We start from the raw sequence: 22,019 nt of genomic DNA, 5'->3' as shown, positions 1-22,019 counted from the left end.
ATTATCATTAAATTAAAAAATAAAACACTAAAACATCTTCAAACATTACAATAATCATTTTATACTTCATAAAGGAGAGAAAAAAAAAATCATCCTTCAAATTTAAAACTTTCATTTAGAATTTTAGTGCACTTATGTATTCAATATTTAATTCAAATATTAGTAGAAGTTGTAAATTCCAAAATAAAATGTTGATCCCATTCCTATATTGCTATAATCAACTTTAATTTGATGAGATCAATGACATTTTACTTGATTATTATGTTTCATATTGATTTTTAATTTTTTTTCAACAGATCAAAATATTCATACATACTCTTTAAATACATTAAAGAGAGTGCATAACTAACATTGGGGTGTGCGCACTAGTGTCTTATCTGATAAGTATTGTTTCACCAAGTGCTCTAGTTGAGCTACTTATTGTACATGGGAATGACAATACATGTATTGATTCACAAGTAGATGTATTGATTTGCACATAGATGTATAGATTCATAAGTGGACATGTAAATTAGTTGCAATGTACTACAAATTAGTAGTAGTTGAGGGCTTCAATGTATTCTACACACATAGACAATGACTAAAAGTGTTCTCTTAAATATAAATTCATATGTCAACTCTTTTATCTTTCTTCCTTCAGTTTGCACAGTCCTAAAATATATTCTAAATAGAAAACAATGTTTGGTAGTTGCTAGTAAAACAATAAAATTTTCCCTGGAGCGTGGGGTTGTATAAATTGTAATTAATAAAAAGTTTTTGAATCACTGAGTTGCTTAAAATAAACTTTGCATGAAAGCACTCAGTATTTAAACGTACCACTTCCAAAAGAAAATACCGAGACAAACTTTTCACTCCTAAACAAAAATAAAAGTTTAAATTTTAGCATAAAGAGTCATAAGTAACATTCGATCTCGGCCTTCGCGCTACATAAGATTGTGTTGGCCGTATACACTGTATAAAAACTGCAAGCTCCTTAAATACACCTATAACAGACCCACATGTAACAAGAGCTGATTATTCCAGAATGAGACCAGAACTTGTACAGTAGAAGAACCAAAAGAACCAAAAATGTTTGATTGTGGTAAAAATGACATCCTCAATTCGTGTACTTTTTAACATTCAAACCACAATGACAAAATATTAAATAAAAAATGAATTAATTCTAAGAGTGCCATGTAAATTACTTAAGGTGCACTTCAAGTTTACATCATGGTAAATTCAGGGTCGCAGACAAAAAAATATTTATGAAAAGAAGAATCTTGGCAGAGTTGTTTGAAGGTATTTAAGGTTGCAAAACATCATCTTGATGCTTTGCAACGATCTACAAACAAGACATTTGTAGTTACTTCCCCTTCAATAAGGCACGCCAAAATTTGTTGGTAGAATACTTCCCTCTCTAACTTATAACACATTCCAGTATATTTAGACATAGCTTCTTATATTTACAGCTTTGAGAGGATACAGCGTGACCATATGAAATGTATCCTCACTATCCAAAAAACTCTATACAATTAATGAAACAAAAGTCTGATGGTGCAAACAAACTCACTTTCTTGACATTTCGACCCTTTCCATCCTCTCATGTGGTTTCATGGCAGAATCAAGGCTGTACACATCCCTCTACAAACTGTCATTCTAAAGTAGAAGTTGGAACACTATAATGTGCATATCATGCCCCAAGCCATAGTTCATATACCTGGCCGGTGTTCTCCCTACTCACCCGTTTTAAACCTTCAAAACTCCTCCTACTTCCAATGAATTCACTCCTCTTTATTGCTGCATAACCAAGTTCTACTGCCTCCCTGCTAGCATATAAAGATCTGAGGTGGTCTGCATGCTTTGAATCCGTGTGAATGGACACTCCTATTTCATCAGGAGACATGTTTTCCTGTCAGAAGTAGAATTTTGTTAGATTCATAACAGCTGATCCTGTTTCTACCTCTCTTAACTCACACCCACTTGCCCATGAGTTTGAGTTCTTCTTGCAGCTTATTATTTTGGTGGCAGTCCAGCAACATAACACGGCAAGAATTTAGAACATGAAAATAAAAAAGTAGAGTTATTACAGTATGAGCATAAACAAAAGGAAGTTTGGAAAATTAACAAATTCAGAATAGACCTTGAAAACCCAAATTGGCATTGCTACTTTGGTTTGGTTTTGCCATTCAGTACTTGGGATATCACATCGAGTGGATTAAATAAAGGAATCTACCAGTCAAAAAGGATAAATTAAAAGCATTGGAGCTTTAATAGTGCAGCCTCAGATACAAATCCTCATGCACTGTGATGAAGCATTGGAAATGGGGAGAATACTACAAGGGTGAAATTTTGAAGTAGTCAAACTGAATGAACCTCAAATATTCAGTACATGGAGTAAATATTAATTATAAAGGTTATAAACATGTTGGATCCTTCATATTCTAAAATGACTAATGAGGGTTGTCATCTCAAACACTATTTCAATTTCACATCTTATTTTGCAGAAAAAATAAACACACAACTATAGATACCTGGTAAAAAGCATATATATGCTCTAAAATATGCATTCGTGTGAATCCTTTCTCACTAAAGAAAGTTCTTGATGATGGCCCCATCTCTCCAAATCGGTCAATTGGAAACAATATGGTTATAAATAAACCCCTGTAAATTATCTCTCTTTTCTCACTGCAACCACACATGTATTTACTGGGTATCAGTAATAAGAATGGCACTGTGTAACTATTTATTGAGGATACACCTGTATAAATGTATTTAATTTATATCCTGAACCAGGACCACATTGAGTTTAGAGAACATAAAAATAATCAAAATAAATTTTAACCTCACCTCTCCTTCAATGAGCGGGTAAGAACTTCATCATCAGAAATGCCACTACGAGCATCTGAATGTCTTCCAAAATCACGTGCATCAAAGAACACAGCCATTCTGTCATTTCCTTCCATGTCTGATCCATTTTCAATTAGTGTGCTTGCAGAATTATCCATATAAATGCAAGCAGTAGAGACTGGTTCAGATATTGACCAACATATTGAATCCAACAAGCTGCTTGGTGTTAAAGGCCGGGGTATTGTCCGACATGGCTATAATACAAGGATAAGAAAACCAAGTTGAGAAATCCAACTCTTTACTTACACAAAAAATTGAAAGTACAGGAAAACAAACTTACAAGCCCCGCACATACAATGCGAAATAATTAATTAAACAGGAAAATAAACAAAAATGGATAAATTTCTGTCATTCCAATTATGAGAAAAAAAGGTACAATAACAAGGAGACAGTAAAATCTTAGAATGAAAAACATAGCTTATCATCATGATTGTTCGTCAATTTTCAAATGATAAGCAGCTTGGAAATTATATGCTTTCAAAGAATGAACAGATGTCTCAGAGAATCCAAGGTCAATAATCATAGCAGATATATGCTTCTCATCCACTACAAAGAGAAAAATATTATATTCTTAATGCAACCTTGTAAGGTGCTATAGACCACGGTCTTGTTGAAGATGGTAGCTGCGATAGAGATCTTTATCTCTGGAAATATGGACTTTATTACCATTATTGTTACCTTCAGCTGAAAAAGACACTTATGTTTAAATTGTAATATTAAATGTAATGACATGTGTCATTCGACATGCATTGAAGCATGGAAATTCAAAGAGTTGTTTTTGTAACTGTAATAAAGAGTCTCGTTTTGGGAATTTGGAGAAACCTTCAATGGAATATGAAGAGTCTCTCCTCAAGTTATTTATATCACATCATGCGATAGGCATTGTACACTTGAATTCTATTATCAATAAATTCATATTTTTGTTGTGTAGTTGGGCTTTTCCCTTCATGGGTTTTCCCAGGATATTTTTGGTGTTCTTTCTTTCAGTTTTGTCTCTTTCTTATTGCTGGTTATCTTCATTGATTTATGGGCTCTTGTTTTAACATGGTATCAGAGCTAGGTTATTGGCTCTCTTGGTATATGTTCCTTGATGGAAGTACATTTTATAAGGGTATATGTTTTGTCTAGCATATTCATTTAGATGCGATCAGTGCCTCTATTGAGTGCTCTCTTGTTTTCATTAAAGTATCATGGACTCCTTGTATTTCGCTGCTCTTTCTGTATGATGGAGGTCCCTTCATTCTGTATGATGTGGTTTATCATTTTTTGGTTAGTATTTGTATCTGTAGTCTATTGAGTTTCTAAATGTGTCACTCCTGTCGATTCATGGGATTGAGAAATCAATGGCTTTTGGTGGCCATAGAAATTTTTCGGTTGTTCATGATTTTCTATTCATTTGCTTTCCACCTTGTTCTTTTTCACAGAATCCTGTGTGTTCAAAATTCCATTCTATTGATTGTCGTGTTGTGTTTCTTGTTTCCATCGAGCATCATTTCTATTGTTTCTCTTTATTTGATTAAAGTTCAATAAGGATCAGACTTTGCAAGTTGTGTTTAGACGTGTCTGAGTTTTCTTTCACTCTTCTCTACCTATTTATCGGCTCATCAAATTGTTTATTCTTTGTTCACATTGTACTTGCGACCTTTTGTATCGGCTATAATTAACAAGTCTTTCGTTCATTGTTTTAGTATTGGTTTTTTAGTATATCTCTTCACACCCACGGGAAATTGTTTTCTTTTTTTTTTTGTGGATGCCCTCTAGGCCTTAATGGAGTTGTTGCCTTCTTTAAGTGTTTGTCGTGATGGTTTGTGTCACATCAGTCTTTGTCGTTTTGAATTCTTTTAGCATATTATGTATAAGTTTTATTAATTTCTCTTCATTGGGTCAATTAAGAGTTTGAATGTTGAATGCACTATATTGTTCTCATTTATACCGAAGGGTCACACACTTACCGTCTGAATTAGCCAAAGCCATCACTCCGTAACGGTTACACATTGAATTATCCAGGTTAGAGACATTTTTGTTTGTACAAGTCAGAGATGAAGAGAAATTGACGTCAGAATAATTGTTCATATATGTGGCACCCATGATTGTTTTTAGTTTTTTTATGTCTTGGCAACGTTCATGTGTCTGTTGATATCCTGTGTAACGACACAACATTCATGTTCCTTATTCATGAATGAAGAAATGCTCTTCTCAGTGTGCCTATTTTGGTATCCATTTCATTGAAGGAGGCTATTATGTGGAGCTCCAAGCTTTTTGGTTGTTCTGGTCATCGTGCATATGATGATCATCAAAAAAAATTTGTCTTGGCAATATTCATGTGTCCGTCTATATCCTGTGTAACGACACAACATTCATGTTCCTTATTCATCAATGAAGAAACATTCTTCTTAGTGTGCCTATTTTGGTATCCATTTCATTGAAGGAGGCTTTTTATGTGGAGCTTCAAGCTTTTATGTTGTTCTAGTCATTGTGCGTATCATGATCATCAATTTTATGTCTTGGCAAAGCCATTGAAAAGAACTTTCAGTCCAAATTCCACCATCATCGCGGATCTATTATCTAATGAGAGGTGAATGTCTATGCCAAATTTGACAGAAACTACTATCAGCAAAGAATCATATGGAATCAAAAGATAAGTTTTCATATTGATTATAAATTAATATATGCGTTTTTTAATTTATCTTTTAGATTATTTTTTGATTTATCTCTCTTGGTTGTAGGATGTAACAAGATAAGGATTATAGCTCCAGAGGGAGATATTGAGCTTTAGAGAGAGATTTTCGCTTAAGAGGGAAGCCTCATAATTAAGAGGGAGTGTTTATGGAATCTCCTTCACTCTCATATATGCTTGTGATGCTTATGGTATTTGTAAAATTTGAGACTTGAATGGAACTAAGTCTTGCTTTTATAATGACCATTTCTATGCTTGTGTGAATAAATGAGATTATAAGATCAGCTATGATAACTCTTTCACTATGCGATAGTGAACATCATGTTGAGAGAGTCGATGATGTCATCACGTTAAGAGATTATGTGATGGGAGTTGGATGTCATGTTGAGAAATTCTATGACAGTTCACGTTGAGAGAGGTTGTGATTAAAAGGCTTAGCTGTGAGTCTTAAAAATATTTCTATGTTGAGTGATTCCATGAATATGAGTATTTGTTACAAGTTTTCATGTTTAGTGATTCCATGAATATGAGTATTTGTTACAAGTTTTTATGTTGAGTGATTCAATGAATATGAGTAATTGTTATAGGTTTTCATGAATCTTATAGGATATATGGGATGAGATTTAATCATTGACATTTTGGTTGTAGTCTTATGCAATTGTTAAGCTAAAGATCTTTCTCTGGCTAAGAGGGAGTATTAAAGAGGATCGCTGCAATAGAGATCTTTATCTCTAGAAAAATGGACGTTATTGTCATTATTGTTACCTTCAACTAAAAAGGACACTTTTGTTTGAATTGTAATATTAAATGCGATGATGTGTCATTCGACATGCATTGAGGCATGGAAATTCAAAGAGTTGTAATTGTAATAAAGAGTCTCATTTTGGGAATTTGGAGAGACCTTTGGAATGTGAAGAGTCTCTCCTTAAGTTATTTATATCGCATCAAGCGATAGGTATTGTACACTTGAATTCTATTATCTGTACACTTGAAATCTATTATCAATAAAATTATATTTTTGTTGTGTGGCTAGGATATTCCCTTCATTCTAGAAGGGTTTTCCCACAATATTTCTAGTGTTCTTTCTTTCAATTTTGTCTCTTTCTTATTGCTGGTTATATTCATTGATTTCTAGGCTCTAGTTTTAGCAAGTGTAAAGCTATGGGGAAAAAAGAATGGCAATGATGATTTGTTTGTTTAAAGTTTAGACCGCTTCTAAGAAAAATCCCTAAACAAAAAAAGAGAAAAGAACAGACCAACAAACAGTAGAAGGTGCAAGTACTGGGTATGTTACATCCCAAATTTTGACCTAATTTTAAATTTGCTCATAGCGGTTAGATTTAATGGGTTTTTCTTTCATAATCATATGAAGTAGGTAGTTATTTATATCCATTGTGTTAATTGTTAATGAAGATGGTCGTTAACCATTATTTGTTACATGATGTTTAGCAGTTGCTTGATTTTGGAATTATGGTTAATAATTAAAGTCTTTTAAATGTTTATATGAACATTATTGTGGAACTTGTTATTATGGTGGAAGTGTTTCACGGGTGATTGCTGGAGAAGATGAAGGGGGAAACATTACTAAACAAGATCAATGGAATGGGATACTAGCTTAGTCTAGTCAATAGGATTGACAAGTATGACCTTAAACTTCTTGGTAAGGACCTAGTGACTTGAACTTCAGGATACATTTGTAGGACCCGCATGAGCTATTAAATAAATAATTTAAGAAACATAAATAATTTAATTAAAATATAATATGTACCTCAAAAGATTTTAAATGATCTTTCACCATATTATTATAATATATACCTATGTACGTACACAAATATAAAAATGAAATGACACTATAACATTATTTTCTTATAATAAAATGATGCCACCTCACCAATATATCTACGTGTATGTAGATAAATATAAATCATAATATTTTTTGAATTATAACCTTCCAAATCGTTTTCCATCCTTTATTCTTCTTTAAAAAAGAAAAACTGATTTAACACTTGCCATTTAAATGGTGTTCAAAGAGCCAAGATAATTCTTATGTTATAGAAGCCAAGGAGTCACGCTTCCTTTTTATAGAAGTCAAGAGTGAGAGGCGGACATAAATCTTTTTCAAGCACCCAACTACTTTTCCCAATAGATCAACTCTCTCTCCCTCTCATTTCCGACTTTCATTCGTAAGTCGATAACTTGCAATATCATTTGAAAATCACTGCCACCCATAGCATCCCAAGTTTTTTTTTTTTATAATCTTGTTTGCAAAAGAAGTGATACATTTATACACTAGATTTTGCGCCTGAAAAACGTTTGTGGAGGGACTGAATCATAGCTGCCAGCTGGGCTCATACTTCTTTTCTTTTCCAAAATAGTTTCAAGTTACGTAATCAACCATATTCCAAGCTTGCTGAATATTTTTCATGTCATTTCCTACTGTTTTTCCAACTTCCATTACAACTAGACAGTAGATATAATCATCATAGATATTATCGAATAGAACCTCTTGAGAAAAGAGATATTTAGCAATAAATCCTGATTTAAATATATCATTTGGAAATTAGAATTCAATAATATTTTTCCTAGTCTTAAAGAACATACTCTTTCAAGTCACAGTTTGTGATAAGACATAAGATTAGTGAACAGAGCAGATTGCTCAAAATTTTCAAGCTCTAGGGACTCACCGGCTGTATAGCCATGTAAAGGTGAAGAGGTGAGATGAAATCTGCAAGAACACAGAAGTGGAATCAGATATGATTAAATAAATTAAATAATCTTACTTAATAGCTCATGCTCGTCCTTATTAATGTTTTTTGTTGTCAAGTCGAGCGGTGATGATCCGGGCATTAAACCCATCGGCAAACCTTGGCCAAGGCAGTTTAAAGGCATGTTTTCCATCTATTGATCACTTGATGTCAGTGGTGCCAATTATGCAGACATGTTCATCCATAACTGTACGAACATTCTAAACCATAGTAACGAGAATCGCCCAAAAATCGCCTGAATCGGCGATTCCACGACCCGATTCATCCTGCGCAATTTTTTTTGAATCGTGAATCGGTATTGCCGATTTCTGGGCCATGAATCGCCTGAATCGGCAATTCAAGCGATTCATGTAAAAATCGCCAAAATCACCTTCAAAAATCGGCTATGAATCACCCGTGGCATGTAAAAAGGGAAGTTGAAATTTTTTTAAAAATCACTTGTTTTTTTCACTTTGTTTTTGACCTATTCTCTTTGTTATAACCCTAAAGGGCCTTCTATTTGTGAAGCATGAGTAGAAGAGAGAAAAAGTGAGAGAAGAAGAGAAAAGAAAAGCCATAGGTTTCCAACCCGCAAGAAGGAGGAGCACCAAAGAGATCAGCAGGCCATTTGGAGAGCCTATCAATTGCTTTGGGAGCATTAAGGAGCCAATATCAACACTCCTCAACTCATTTGCAAGAGGTAAGTGCTTATTTTTTTCTTGCAAATTAGTGTATTATGCATTTTTTGTTAAATTTTTAGTGTATTATGCGTTTTTTGTTAAATTTCTATAGTTTTCAAGAATTTTAGTGTAAATCTTGAATGTTCTTTATTTTTACTAAGTTGCAAGCTAGGGTTTGTTGTTTTCTAATTTTTATTAGCTTCAAACTTTGATATTTTACATAAAAAAAATTATTGCAGCAGCCTTTGCTCTCATTTTTCGCAAATTCCAATGGGTAAAAAAGATGAATGTTGGAAATATAATGAAGAGTTTCTTGGAAGAACCAAATATCAAACAAAATGCATGTTTTGTAAAGAAAAAATAACTTCCGGGGGTATTTATAGATTGAAATTCCACATTGCTGCTATACCTGGACATGATGTTACAGTTTGCACTCACCAAACTCCTGAGGCAAAACGCACTTGCTTAATGGCATTAGAAAAAATTGAAAAAGACAAAGCAAATAGGAAAATGCAAGTTGAAGGGTTAAGGGGTATTGGCTCCCATGTTCTCGCATCCGCAGCCGCATCCACATCTGCATCTACATCAGCTTCCGCATCCGTAGGTTGTGTTGGAGAGGGTTCTTCTAGGCCTCCTTTTTATCCTAGTTCTTCTGCTCGTGCTAGTGCTAGTGCTAGTCAGTCACATACTGAGACAGAGTCCCACACCAACCTATTGCAACCTAGAGTGCGGAAAAACAGAATGGATAGTTACTTTGTGCCCCGCACTACTCCTAGTTCCCAACCCACGCTTGAGGGCATGGGTTTGAACAAGGAGATTCACGATGCTGCCAGAAAGGAGATATGCAAATTTTGGTACTTTTGCAACATTCCATTTATTGCAGCCAGGTAATTGATTCTTTTTTCTTTGTTTTCTTTAAAGCTAAAATTAAAAGTAAAAGTAAAACTTTAATTATATCTACTTGTTTTATAATTTGAGTCTTTGACATCTAAACTTTTATTTGTGACAGGGCTCCTTATTGGCAGAATATGATAGATGCGGTTGCTATTTGTGGTCCAGGGTTTAAAGCCCCAATTAAGGTTGAGTTGAGCGGATACCTCCTGGATGAGATGGTAGAAGACATGAGGGTTGACCTCGAGGAGAACCGAAAGGAATGGATTGCAAAGGGTTGCACCATCATGACTAATGGTTGGACCGATAGGAGGAATAGAACACTCCTCAATTTTCTTGTATCCTGTGGAGGTGATTGATCATTGTACTTTCTTACGTACATTGTAAATTTTGATTTGTTGAATGCTAATTCGTTAATGATCCATTTAATATTATAATTCGTTGTTTTGTTACTTGTAGGATATACCATGTTCATAAAATCCATTGATGCTTCCGCACATGTGAAAAATGCCACATATTTATGTGAGGCTATTGAGGAAGTTATAACAGAAGTGGGAGAACAAAATGTGATCCAAGTGGTGACGGATAATGCAGCAAATTATGTTGCAACAGGTAAACTTTTAACTTTGCAAGTTTTGAAAATAAATTTATTTGAATTTTGAAATTTGAGTTTCTAATTGACTTAAAATTGTTGTAGGTAAACTTTTGATGGAGAGGCACCCCACCATATTTTGGTCTCCTTGTGCGGCACACTACATTGACCTCATGTTGGAGGAAATTGGCAAACTTGAGTTTGTCAAGTCATGTGTGGAAAGGGCAAAAAACATATGCAAATTCATTTATAATCATGCATTTGTCCTTAGCACAATGAGGAAGTACACAAAAGGCAAGGAGTTAGCTCGCCCAGGTATCACGAGGTTTGCCTCGAATTTCATCACCTTGCAGTCCTTGTTGACATCAAGGGATGGATTGAGGAGCATGTTTGTTGGGCAAGAGTGGATTTGCTCTTCCTATGCTACGACCACTGTAGGGTAGATGTGGCGGATTGCATATTTGATGAGAATGGTTTTTGGAAACCCGCTAGAGAAATCCTTAAGGTAAATTTATTGCAATTTAACATTTAGTATTTTGCTTTTACTTTAAGTTATATTATTTTATATTTAAGTTTTGACTCAAATTTTTTGTTTTACTTTATATGTAAGTCACTGAGCCCCTTGTAGCTTTACTACGAACTGCTGATGGGGAGAAGCCCTCTATGGGCTACATTTATGAGGACATGGATAGGGCCAAGGAGGCCATCAGAGCCCAATATGCAGGAGTGCAGGAAAGGTATGGCCCTATTTGGGAATCATCGATAGAAGATGGCAGAATCAGCTCCATCGACCCATCCACGCAGCAGCTTACTATCTGAATCCGGCATTTCGTTTCCGTCCTGAGTTCAAGGCAGATGCGGAGTTTCTCACTAGCTTATACACAGTGATTCAGAGATTGAGTAGCGATGAAAATAGCGCTGCTACGATTGTTGAGCTAGACCAATTCAACAATAAGGAGGGGCCACTTTTCTCTGGCAGGATGGCCATAAATGCTCAGACAACACTACAGCCAGGTAAAAATTAAATAATATATTCAATGTTCATGAATCTAGATTCTAAACTTAAAGTTGATTATATAATGCATTAATTTTAGAGTTGTAATCTGTAAATGAGACTAATTGTTTTTCTTTTTTCCTTATTTCAGATAGATGGTGGCAAATGTTTGGGGCCACAACCCCAAACCTTCAAAAAATTGCCATCCGCATTCTGAGTCAGCCGGGCAGCGCTTCTGGATATGAGCGCAGTTGGTCCATGTTCGAGCACATCCACTCGAAGAGGAGAAACAGGTTGACAGTGCAGAGGTTGAATGATCTTGTCTTTGTTCATTACAACCTTCGTCTTAGGATCAGACAGATTTTGGGCGCTGACTCCTCTCCGATCATTCTAGAGGAGATTGATCCAGAATCAGAGTGGATCACAGAGACCATGGACCCAATCTTCACTGAGGAAGACCGCGCGTGGGTTGACCAAGTGGATGTAGAGGCTGAGGCTGTGGCCAGGGCAGAAGAGGCAGCTAGAGCACGTTCAGGCATTGGTACACGCACACGTGCACGCACAGACGTAGGCCCTAGCGACGTTATTCATGAGCCCATTGCCCATGCAGGGGACATGGCTCGGTGGTCCTCTAAGACCTACCTTACACGCCTTTCTCATAGGCAAACTGGATACTCAGAGGCTGAGGTTGAGGCTGCAGCAGAGCTAGAGGATGATGATGAGGATGATGAGGCTTGAGCTGGAGCCTTGTTTTTATATTTTGTTTACACTGTATAGATATTGATAGTGATACTGAATCACTGATAGACATATGTTTCAAACTTTCATGGATATTCATCTTAGATTTATACATACATTTATGATTTGATGTCTTATAGATCTTCATGATTTCATCTTACTGATTCTATGATTTGAATCATTATGATCATTTGATTTTTATTTACTTAAGCTAGCATACAATTTACATTTTAGTACATAATGATAACATAGTTACGTATGTGATGGATTTTATGTTTCATGTTTATGTATGTTAGATTCTATTTGATGATGTTATAGTGTTTTTAAGTTATATTCAATAAAGGGTGCATGAAATAAGTCTTAAATTGTTAAAATCTTTACATTTAAAGGGTTTTTTCAAATTTGCCGATTCACCGGCGATTCACCCCCGATTCACGATTCGATTCGGCCGTGCCGATTCCGATACGATTCCGATTCACGTTACTATGTTCTAAACACCAAAATACTCAGGTGGTTGGACTAAGAATATCCTAAGCCCAATCTCAGAGTAGAGAGGGCCTTTCTAATTCAATAGATTGTGTGGGAATAAGTATGGTCTAAGGTTGGGAGGTTAAGCCTAAGTCAATGCTTCTCCTCTTACTGAAAGCCGAGGCTTGCACAACCAGCTAAAGACCCACAAGATTATACTTGTATATTCCTCTTCTTCTTTCCATGATAAGCATTTATTTTACTTGTATATAGAATCGTTAATCCAGTTATTTTTAGTTAATCGTTAAACTAGATGTTTCAGTTGATCATGGATACAGTTATTTTCAGTTAATTGTTAAACTAGTTGTTTTAGTTGATCATGGATACAGTTATTTCCAATTAATCGTTAAAATAGTTGTTTCAATTGATCATGGATACAATTATTTTCAATTAATCGTGGATACAATTATTTTCAATTAATCGTTAAACTAGTTATTTCAGTTGATCATTGATACAGTTATTTTCAATTAATCGTTGATAGTTAAAACATTTAATGTCACATGAAAAGGAATTTAGTTTTCTATTCAGTGAATGTTGGGAAAATCTCTTTATAAACTGTCTTTGTTTTTGTTACAAAAAACCAGTTGTTACAGGGTAAGATATATACCCCTCAACTAGGGCATCTAATCCAACAAGTCACATATCATGTTTGGTCATGCATTTTCCTTGCTTCCATGAAGCATTTTGCTTAGAACACCTTCCAATTACTCATTCCGGGAAATAAGAAAAACTAACATGAAATATGTCAAGAAATCTTTGGACGAAATGACACACACTGTCTTACTGGATTGCTGTCAGGAGGAATGAAATATAACAATTAAAATCTATAAGGGATTGTGCCTATTGTTTTGTACAATTCTAAACAATTAAAAGATGCTCAAAATAGGAACCACCATGGCATTAATTTAGCAGAGGTAACCCTTTATAACCTGACCACCCCCCACTTGATCTTTGCTACAATTGTGCTTTGCACACATTTCCTCCCAACCCTAAGAAAATCCTATTTTTTCCTCAAAATTGCTCAACATTTAGAAAAACTTCAAAGAAAGAGAATGCCAATATCTGTGGATTAATGTAGGTTTAAAAGTTGTTTGTTTTACAGATTATGACCACATAAAATTGTAAGTGTAGATAAGTTTCCTAAGTGTCTATCCTCTTTGGTATTGTGTATAGATTGTGCAATGGCACAAACCTCTATAAGATTACATTTCTTGAGAAACTAAAATTTGAATCATAAACCAAGCATGTAGAAATGAACTTCTCCTCCTCCTTTTAAAGACCCAACTTGTGACTCTTCATCTCTTGAATTCTTGTCCCTATCCCTCAAGCCAACTCATCTCTTACTCACTCTCCTTTAATTAAAAATTGACTTAATAATCCTGTATTAAGTCCTCAAAGGTCAATTATTTGGGTTGGCCTATCAGTTTTTTTAATGTCCTAGAAAAAAGGGGACATTACATACAACGGTCAGGACTTTTGGCACCATGATGATACAGTGTTAGCTACAAATGTGCATGAGTCCAATGATACAGTTGTTGGCATGAGTTCCCAAGATTGTTCATTTGATGGCGATACAATGAGAGTGAGAGTAAGAGCATGTGATGATACTGTCATGCCACTTCCATGCTAGATGAGGCATCTAGTGATGCAAAGACAATATCATATTATATTACAGATTTTGAGATTCAATTTATCGACAATCGTATGTTTTAGATGGATTCAGCATTGTCTCGCGACAATCCACTTTTTGAAGTTGATGTCAATCACTCATCCGAGTGGAGCTAGCACAATTTACACCATTTGCAGAACATAATTCAGTATCCTATGGTGGCTGTTGGTAATGTTCATGTATCTACATATTATAATGTGGGTGTTGATGATACAATTGAGATGAGTGCATTTGCTAAGCAATAGATGTTAGACGATGTCCTTCTAGGTAGGCTTCTGATCCATCCATCGGGATTTCAATTAAGGGCTCACAGAGGAATTTGGGATGTGTACATGGTAGCCAGCGCATATGGTTTTGAATCTCATGTGTATGATCCTTTTCAGGTGCACAGATTAGTTCTGCATGTGTCAGATAGTGTGTATGGAAGCTAACTTTGCACAAATTGGGGAAGCAAACTTTGTCAACTTACCGGATTACTTCCCTATGAGATATTCACTCCTGCGACATTTACAGTCAGATTCATTTCAGTTTGGCAAGTTTGTCAATTAGATTGGTATTGGTGCAACAAAAACTAGTTGGTGATCACAGGGACAATACACAATTCTACCCTTGGGATAGGGGGGGACTAATGTGTTATTTGTTGTTGAGATTGTTTGGAAACAAGCAATCTTAGAGAGGGCAGACTGTAATGTCCCCATTTTTGCCAACATCGGAGTTTATGAGATTAGCCTATTATTGTGATCCTCGTAAGCTAGTTATTGTGGATAAAGGCCGGGTCTTTTGAGGCAAGGGCTTGACTATGGAAGGGTCTTACATTCTTCACAATTCAGTATGTTCTAGTTTGGTCTTCATTTGACTCACATTGGACTTAGTTTGTACTTAGCTTCATGCACCTTTTATTTATGGCAAGTTGGGTGATGATTGAGAGGGACCCTTTCTAATTTTCGAAAGTGCATTTGGTCAAATAGGGAAATAATAGGTGCCTCATGTTTCAAGCGGCACACTTAAAGGATAAGTATTTTGAGATTTATTACTAATTTAGTGGCCAAATTATTATTAAATCATTAAATGGCTTACTATAAAGTTATAATTTGACTTTATAATTTCACTTAAGTTGAGAGTAGAGTCATCATTGTAAGAGGCCATTTATTTAATTAGTTATAAGCTTAAGTCAAGTATTATATATAAAAGTGCGAGGAGTTGTTACATTTAAAAGTTGAGGCCTCTTAAGTGAAAAGCGTCTCCATGAAGCCATGTGCTAGGAAAGTTATTTATTAAAAGAATTTAATGGAAGCTTCTAATTAATAGCATGTTTGTGAAGTCAAGTGAGTTATAATAGGTGGCTTCATGAAGCAATTGAATCATGCTATTGAATGTTATTTGTTTTGTTTCTTTATGTGAGGGTTTCAGAGTTTCTGATATTTCAATTCCCTTCTTGAGGTATAAGGATTTGAAGCTGACCGTGCTTACCATAGCTGAGGTATTGTGGTTAAGTCTAAGAGTTATTGTAGTTGAATTATCTTCCATGTTTGTATTCCTATTGCTTTGAAAGAAGTCATTATGTTGGGATTTGTGGTGGATTAAATTCTGAAAATTTTTAAGGCTGAGATTGTGGGAATCTTCTTTTTGTTTGTGTTGTGGTTAAGGAGGATTTGAGGATTTGGGGAATTAATCACAAATATTCTGCAACTCTGTGAAGGTTTGATTCTATAGTGGACAATTACTATATGGTAAATTGGATTGCATATCTCGGCATCTGCTCTTGTGACAGCAGATCTGAATTGGCAATGATTGACATGCAAGTAATCCTGAGTCTAGGCGTCATCACTACAGGAATTCATTGTCATAATTTTGCTAATGCTGGGGTTTAGTCTCTGCAAATTGTAACCATGTCTCTGCTAAAATACAATGCCTACGTTGCCTAAAACTGGGTGTTAATTTGAAAGGGTCAAACAGCATATTAGAAGGCGAATTTCCTATTGGGCTATCATCAGAATTCCTAGTGCCATCATTTGCAGCTAGGAAAGGACTGTGTTTACAGTATTGAGCAGCGTGTATGGTTCTGCAAACTGGACATCTGTGAGGCCTCGCCCCGACCCATCATAGCATAGTTGATATATTATTATTTTGATACTCATGACTCGATATGTCGGGACACTATTTGATGCACTGAACATTATTATGCTATTTTATGATGTGTGATGCTTTACTTCAGATATTTTATTTTGTCATTTAATGCTTTATGAACATGTATAATGATGAAGTAAATGAATGCAGAACTAACACTTTGATTATACAATTTTTTTTAAATGGTCAAATATGAGTAGAATGAGATGAACAATTAATTATTAGAAAAATAGATGTTTTTAATTTACACGATTTACCTAATATGTAATTTACATATATGCATGTCATTTCTTGAGCTACTGATGTGTGCAATGAGTGTGCAGGATAGTTAGCCGAGAAATCTAATGGAAAGACGGAACTAAACCCCTTGCTAATTTGTGCTATTTTTACATTGTCTTTCCTTGAAGGTTGTTATTGGGTCTTACTATTCTCCTAGCTTTTGTTTGAGTTTTATTAAGTTTTTAAGACCTAAAAACATTAAATTTAAGTACTCTAGGGGTAAGGGTATGGATTGGAAGTACTTTCCACCCCCTTTGCCTCTTTGGTTGACTTTTATGGTCACTCAAAAACCCTACTTTTGGTTGATTGCGAAAATTGATTTGTCTCCTTCATGAGTTGGTGACTCAAACTCCACCTTGGGGTTACCTAAAGTCTAGTTGAGTAGAATCTTATTTAGAGGCATTTTGGATAAGTTTTGGGGTTGTTACCCAATCTCTAGTTTTAGAGAGAAGTTTGAAGATTGAAAGAAGGGAAGGAAAAGCTCTTCTCAACTTGTCAATTTACCATAACTTTTTGTGAAGGTAGGGTTCTTCACTCTTGGATTATGTTCTTCATATTGTTCGTGTTTTGATTCATGCATAAGGCGTTGTGTTATTCGTTGTATTGCTTGTATGTGTGTTGAGGTTGTTTGGGAGGGATCTTAACTTGTTCTTGAGTGTCATTCTTATGCTTTGCTTGAAATTTTGAGAGGATTTCATGGGGATTGTTTTGGCATTGCTCACCTTTGGATAGGGAAGAAGTGGCCAAGTATGGGAGAAGGGCCTTAGTTGGACCTCAATAGTGTAGAGTCTCCTCTCATGGTGAGAAGAGGGAAAGAGGGTAGGGTGTATGGGCCCTTACTTGTCATCACATACCTTGTATGAAAATTTGAATTCTTGAAGAAGGGAAAGAATGAAAACCCTTGTTATATTGGCCTCGAAAGGACATTTATAAAAGAACGGAAGTTCTTGAATTTTAACCCAGAAAGGGCTATGTTATGGTATGGTGATTGATGTCTCCTATTGAGAAAATCCACCTACCCCCTAGTTTGGTTCAATGTTGAACCTATTGTGCAAACCAGGATGGGAATGCATGCTTGAATTGTTCTTCATATTATGTTGTTTTACCTTCGGGTCAGTTCTCATCTTCTCCATGATTCCCTTGATGCATCGAAGATATTGAAAAAAATCTCTTGTGAAGGACCTAGAAGAGAATTCATTGAATGGTAACATTATGCAAAATGTATTTAAATTTTGATGTATTGGCAAGAATGTCGGGTTTTCTTACTAGTTCTTTCCCAATGGAGCCTTGAACCAGGTTGATTAATAAAGAGAAATGATTGAAAAACTTTCTTACATTGTAGCCTATGTTATTTCAATTCTTGCATATGTGCATTGATGAGTAGATAGAATGATGATGATCAATTATGCATTTACAAGTTCAATCTTGCTAAAGAAGGAAACTATATTATGTTGAAATTCTCAATTCAATCCGTGCTTAATTGGAAACAGAACAAATATTGTATTATTGCTTAAACACATTATTTGATTTCTTGGCATTTTGGCAAATTCAATTTGAAAGGAGTAAGATAGCATACACTTCTTTGTATTAAAATGTATGAAAAAAAAATAAACCTCTTCGAAAATTAGGCTAGTTAGAAAATTTTCACACTTCAAAAAATAAATCAACACTTAGAAAGGAATTGGCTTGACAAAAAAAAAAGTGCACCTACAGGAGCATTTTGCTCTCTAGATTTTGTATGAGCATGTGATTTCAATTCTATTTGATGACAGAGAATATTCTCTCCTTGATTCTCTTTGAGACCTTTTGCGTAATTCAAAAATCAAATGAAATAACATAAAGAAATAAAAATATAAAAATATCCTATCTATCCTACCCACTTAACTTTATGCACTAACTACTCCCCCCTATCCTATAAAACTTTCTAATCCTTATTCCCATCCTTCTTGGTGCTGGAAACTAAAGAATATTAAAAAAAAATCTGCATCTACCATGTACCCTCAAACCTTGTCTTGTCATAAGGTACCAAAGACCAATGGGAGGTGAGCAGTTTTTTTGGCATTAACATCTATTTTGTCCCAGCTTACCTTTTGCCTTGTATCTTCCTTGTCCTAGCGCTAAGTCTTCAAGACTTGCTGCCACCCATTAATACCCTGCAGTCACGTCAATTTGAAAGGTTGGGGCAGTTCTGATATTATTATGTTTACCTTTGTATCTTGGTTGGCCATTGGTCTTAACTCCCCTCTTCCCTCACACCATGCGCATCATTGCCAGCAGTTATGAGTCTGGGTCTACGCACTGCCTCATCCCAGCTGCGCTTGCGCTTGGAACACGTGCCTATGCTTGGGGAATAGAATTGCCACGAGGGCAAGGAGGTGGGTGGGGAGTAGTTTAGGTTGTCTTCAAGTTCGTAAATTAGTTTTAGTCAAATGATAATTAGTTTATATTAAACTTAGCTTGGGTTAGTGTTAGGTAAGTTAATATGTTAGTATTAAGGTTGTCAAAATGTCAAGTTGATTAGTGTTATGCATGTTGTAAGTTAAATGTTTTTTTTATATACATGTTGGTTTTAGTATATTTTATTTTATGTAAAGTTTTTTAATTTAAGGTAGTTTAGATTATGTTAGCATGTTAGTTTAGATTTTATTTTTATTTAACTTAGTAGTATTATTAATTTAAAATAGATCTTAATATCAACAAAAATTGCTATTAGAATAACGATGTAGTAAAAGTTTGTTTAATAACGCGATAAATGTTATCTTACAAACAGGTTCTTTTTCGATTAATTAGACATACATCAATTGAATGGTTGTTCGATTAAATGAATTTTACTATTAATAAATATTTTGTTTACTTTAATGATAATTTATTGATTTATGTAATAGGACTTAAATCGCTTTTAATTATGTTTTACTATTGTTCTAAGAATGTAAGATTTTTACGGTAATTAAAAGTAGACAACTTGAGGTCCTTTTAAATTAGTTGGTTTAATTTAATTAATTGATTTTAACAATAAACGTTTGTCACCTATTCCTTTTGGGGCTTTCAACTGAGTCGTAGCTTTAATAGTTTGATCAGAGACCTTGTATCTGCCTTGAATGTAATTTAGTATTTTATCGTTTTTGAACTTATCATCTTAGGGAATTTGAGTTTAATTATTACATTTATAAAAAAAATTGTGTGTGTTTGCCCTATATTTTGGGCATGACAACATCTACATTCTTATAACAAAGTCCATCTTCATTGTAACTTTGACTATCATAGCAGCCAAGATGATAATAAATAGGTTGCAATATATCAAAGACTTGTGCGAATTTGTTATTAACATTTGCAATTTCCATTATTGATATAGAGCAATAACTGCACATCAGTGACTGTACTGTTTGAAAGCAAATTCATTCACTTTTTGGTGACAACAATGAAGGATTACTTGTTTACCATTGACATGGTTACTGGTGCAAGCATTTATGTATTTCCTCATAGTGTTTAACTTCTTGATGAATCTATAAATTTAGTACTATGCATGTCATTACCAGTAGCAAGTAATAGAATCAGAGTATGGTTACCAAGTGTTTGACAAAATGCTTAACTCCTGCTTAGTGAAGGAAATTATTATTTAACCTAACCGACTGGGAGTTATTACAAAGGTATCAAAGTAGTTTCCTACCAGCCTGCATGAATTGGGCTCATAATTATTTTGTTTAGTGTCAGCAATTGATTTAGTGATTGGTATTCAGTGACATGGATAGTGACAAGAGTTTCATTCTGGATAGGCATTATACTTCACCACTTAGGGGTGGAGAATCTGAAGTACATTTCAGTATTGTGAAACAGTTGAATGTGTTAGTGAATAAGCAGAATCCAAAGCACAAACGAATGACAAAATTGATTTCAAATCCAGAATTTCAGCAAAGCATGGTATCATTTCTTCAAGCAAAGAAACGTGTCGGTACAGTGGACACTATTAGATAGAAAGAAAATATTTTCAGTCAAAACCCTAAGTCTAATTTTTATACCAGTAGTGGTCCACGTGAGATTACAGTTGCACCTAGTGACATAGTAAAGTTTGAAAAAGTTGTGGATAGAGTAATGGATGATCGTGTGCATGTTATTGATGAAATTGAGGAAGATCACATGGATATTGATAGGCACATTAATTCTGATTTGCATGACAGCAGTGAGGATTTTTGGCACCAAGATGATACAGTGTTAGCTACAAATGTGCAGTTGTCGCATGATGCAGTTGTTGGCATGAGTTCCTAGGATCGTGCATGTGATGGCGATACACTGACAATAGGAGTGAGAGAATGTGATGATACTATTATATCAGCAGCTACTTCCATGTTAGATGAGCCATCTAGTGAGGTACTTAGCAATAGTACCTTAGATGTTCAAGTATGTGTTGTCAATAGCACACACGATGATGCACTTCATAAGGTGAGTGATGCAGAGACAATATCATATTATAGTACAGATCTTGAAATTCACCTTATGGAAATCCTATGTTTGAGATGGATTCAGCAGTCTTTTGACAATCCTCTTTTTGAGATTGATGTTGATCACTCATCCGAGTGGAGCTAGGCACAATTTACACCATCTACAAACACAATTCAATTTCCTATGGTGGCAGTTGGTAATGTTCATGTATCTACAGATTATGATGTGGGTGTTGATGATACAAATGAGATGAGAGCATTCGTTGAGCAATAGACATTAGACGATGTCCTTCTAGGTTCAGACAGGACTCGCAATGGAATTTTGGGATGTGTACATGGTACGTAGAACATATGGTTTTGACTCTTATGTGTGTGATCCTTTTCAAGTGCACAATTCAGTTATGCATGTGTAAAAAACTGTGTATGGCAGCTCACTTTGCATAAATGGGGGAAGCAAGTATTGTCATCTCACCAGGTTGCTTCCCTATGAGATATTCACTCCCGTGACATCTACCATCAGACACATTTCAGTTTGGCAAGTTCTGTCAGTTAGACTGGTAAAGATGCTACAAGAGCTAGTTGGTGATCACGAAGATAGAACACAATTCCACCCTTGGGACCCGAGGTGACTGATGTGTTATTTGTTTCTAAGATTGCTTGGGGACAAGCAATCTTAGGGAGGATGGACTATAATGTCCCCATTTTTGTCAGCACCAGAGTTTGTGAGATTAGCCTATTATTGTGTTCTTTGTAGACTAATTATAGTGGATAGAGTGTC

The 22,019-nt window shown here is 35.1% G+C and overlaps 2 protein-coding genes across 3 annotated transcripts in view; one reads left to right on the top strand and one right to left on the bottom strand.

Annotated features, from left to right (window-relative positions):
* Positions 1 to 1,140: 1,140 nt before the first annotated feature.
* Positions 1,141 to 22,019, bottom strand: part of LOC149572741 (BRCT domain DNA repair protein) — an 80,128-nt gene continuing 59,249 nt past the window's right edge. For both annotated transcript variants that reach the window (XM_089813829.1, XM_089813830.1), the window contains 3 exons: positions 2,827 to 3,080; positions 2,511 to 2,664; positions 1,141 to 1,888 (listed from right to left, as the gene is read on the bottom strand). In XM_089813829.1, the coding sequence (XP_089669955.1) occupies positions 1,670 to 1,888; positions 2,511 to 2,664; positions 2,827 to 3,080 (627 nt within the window). In that variant the 3' untranslated portion in view covers positions 1,141 to 1,669. The remainder of the gene's footprint in view (positions 1,889 to 2,510; positions 2,665 to 2,826; positions 3,081 to 22,019) is intronic.
* On the top strand, positions 9,127 to 21,068 carry LOC149572743 (uncharacterized). The gene is made up of 4 exons (XM_089812296.1): positions 9,127 to 9,874; positions 9,997 to 10,175; positions 20,653 to 20,754; positions 20,848 to 21,068. The coding sequence occupies exons 1-4, from the start codon at positions 9,258 to 9,260 to the stop codon at positions 21,066 to 21,068; spliced, it is 1,119 nt and encodes a 372-aa protein (XP_089668422.1). The 5' UTR covers positions 9,127 to 9,257.

The sequence above is a fragment of the Cupressus sempervirens genome, chromosome 2 (genome assembly GCF_028749045.1).
Source record: "Cupressus sempervirens isolate cs-2001-9-10 chromosome 2, ASM2874904v1, whole genome shotgun sequence".
NCBI classification, from domain to species: Eukaryota; Viridiplantae; Streptophyta; class Pinopsida; order Cupressales; family Cupressaceae; genus Cupressus; species Cupressus sempervirens.
This window is presented reverse-complemented; position numbering and strand designations above follow the sequence as displayed.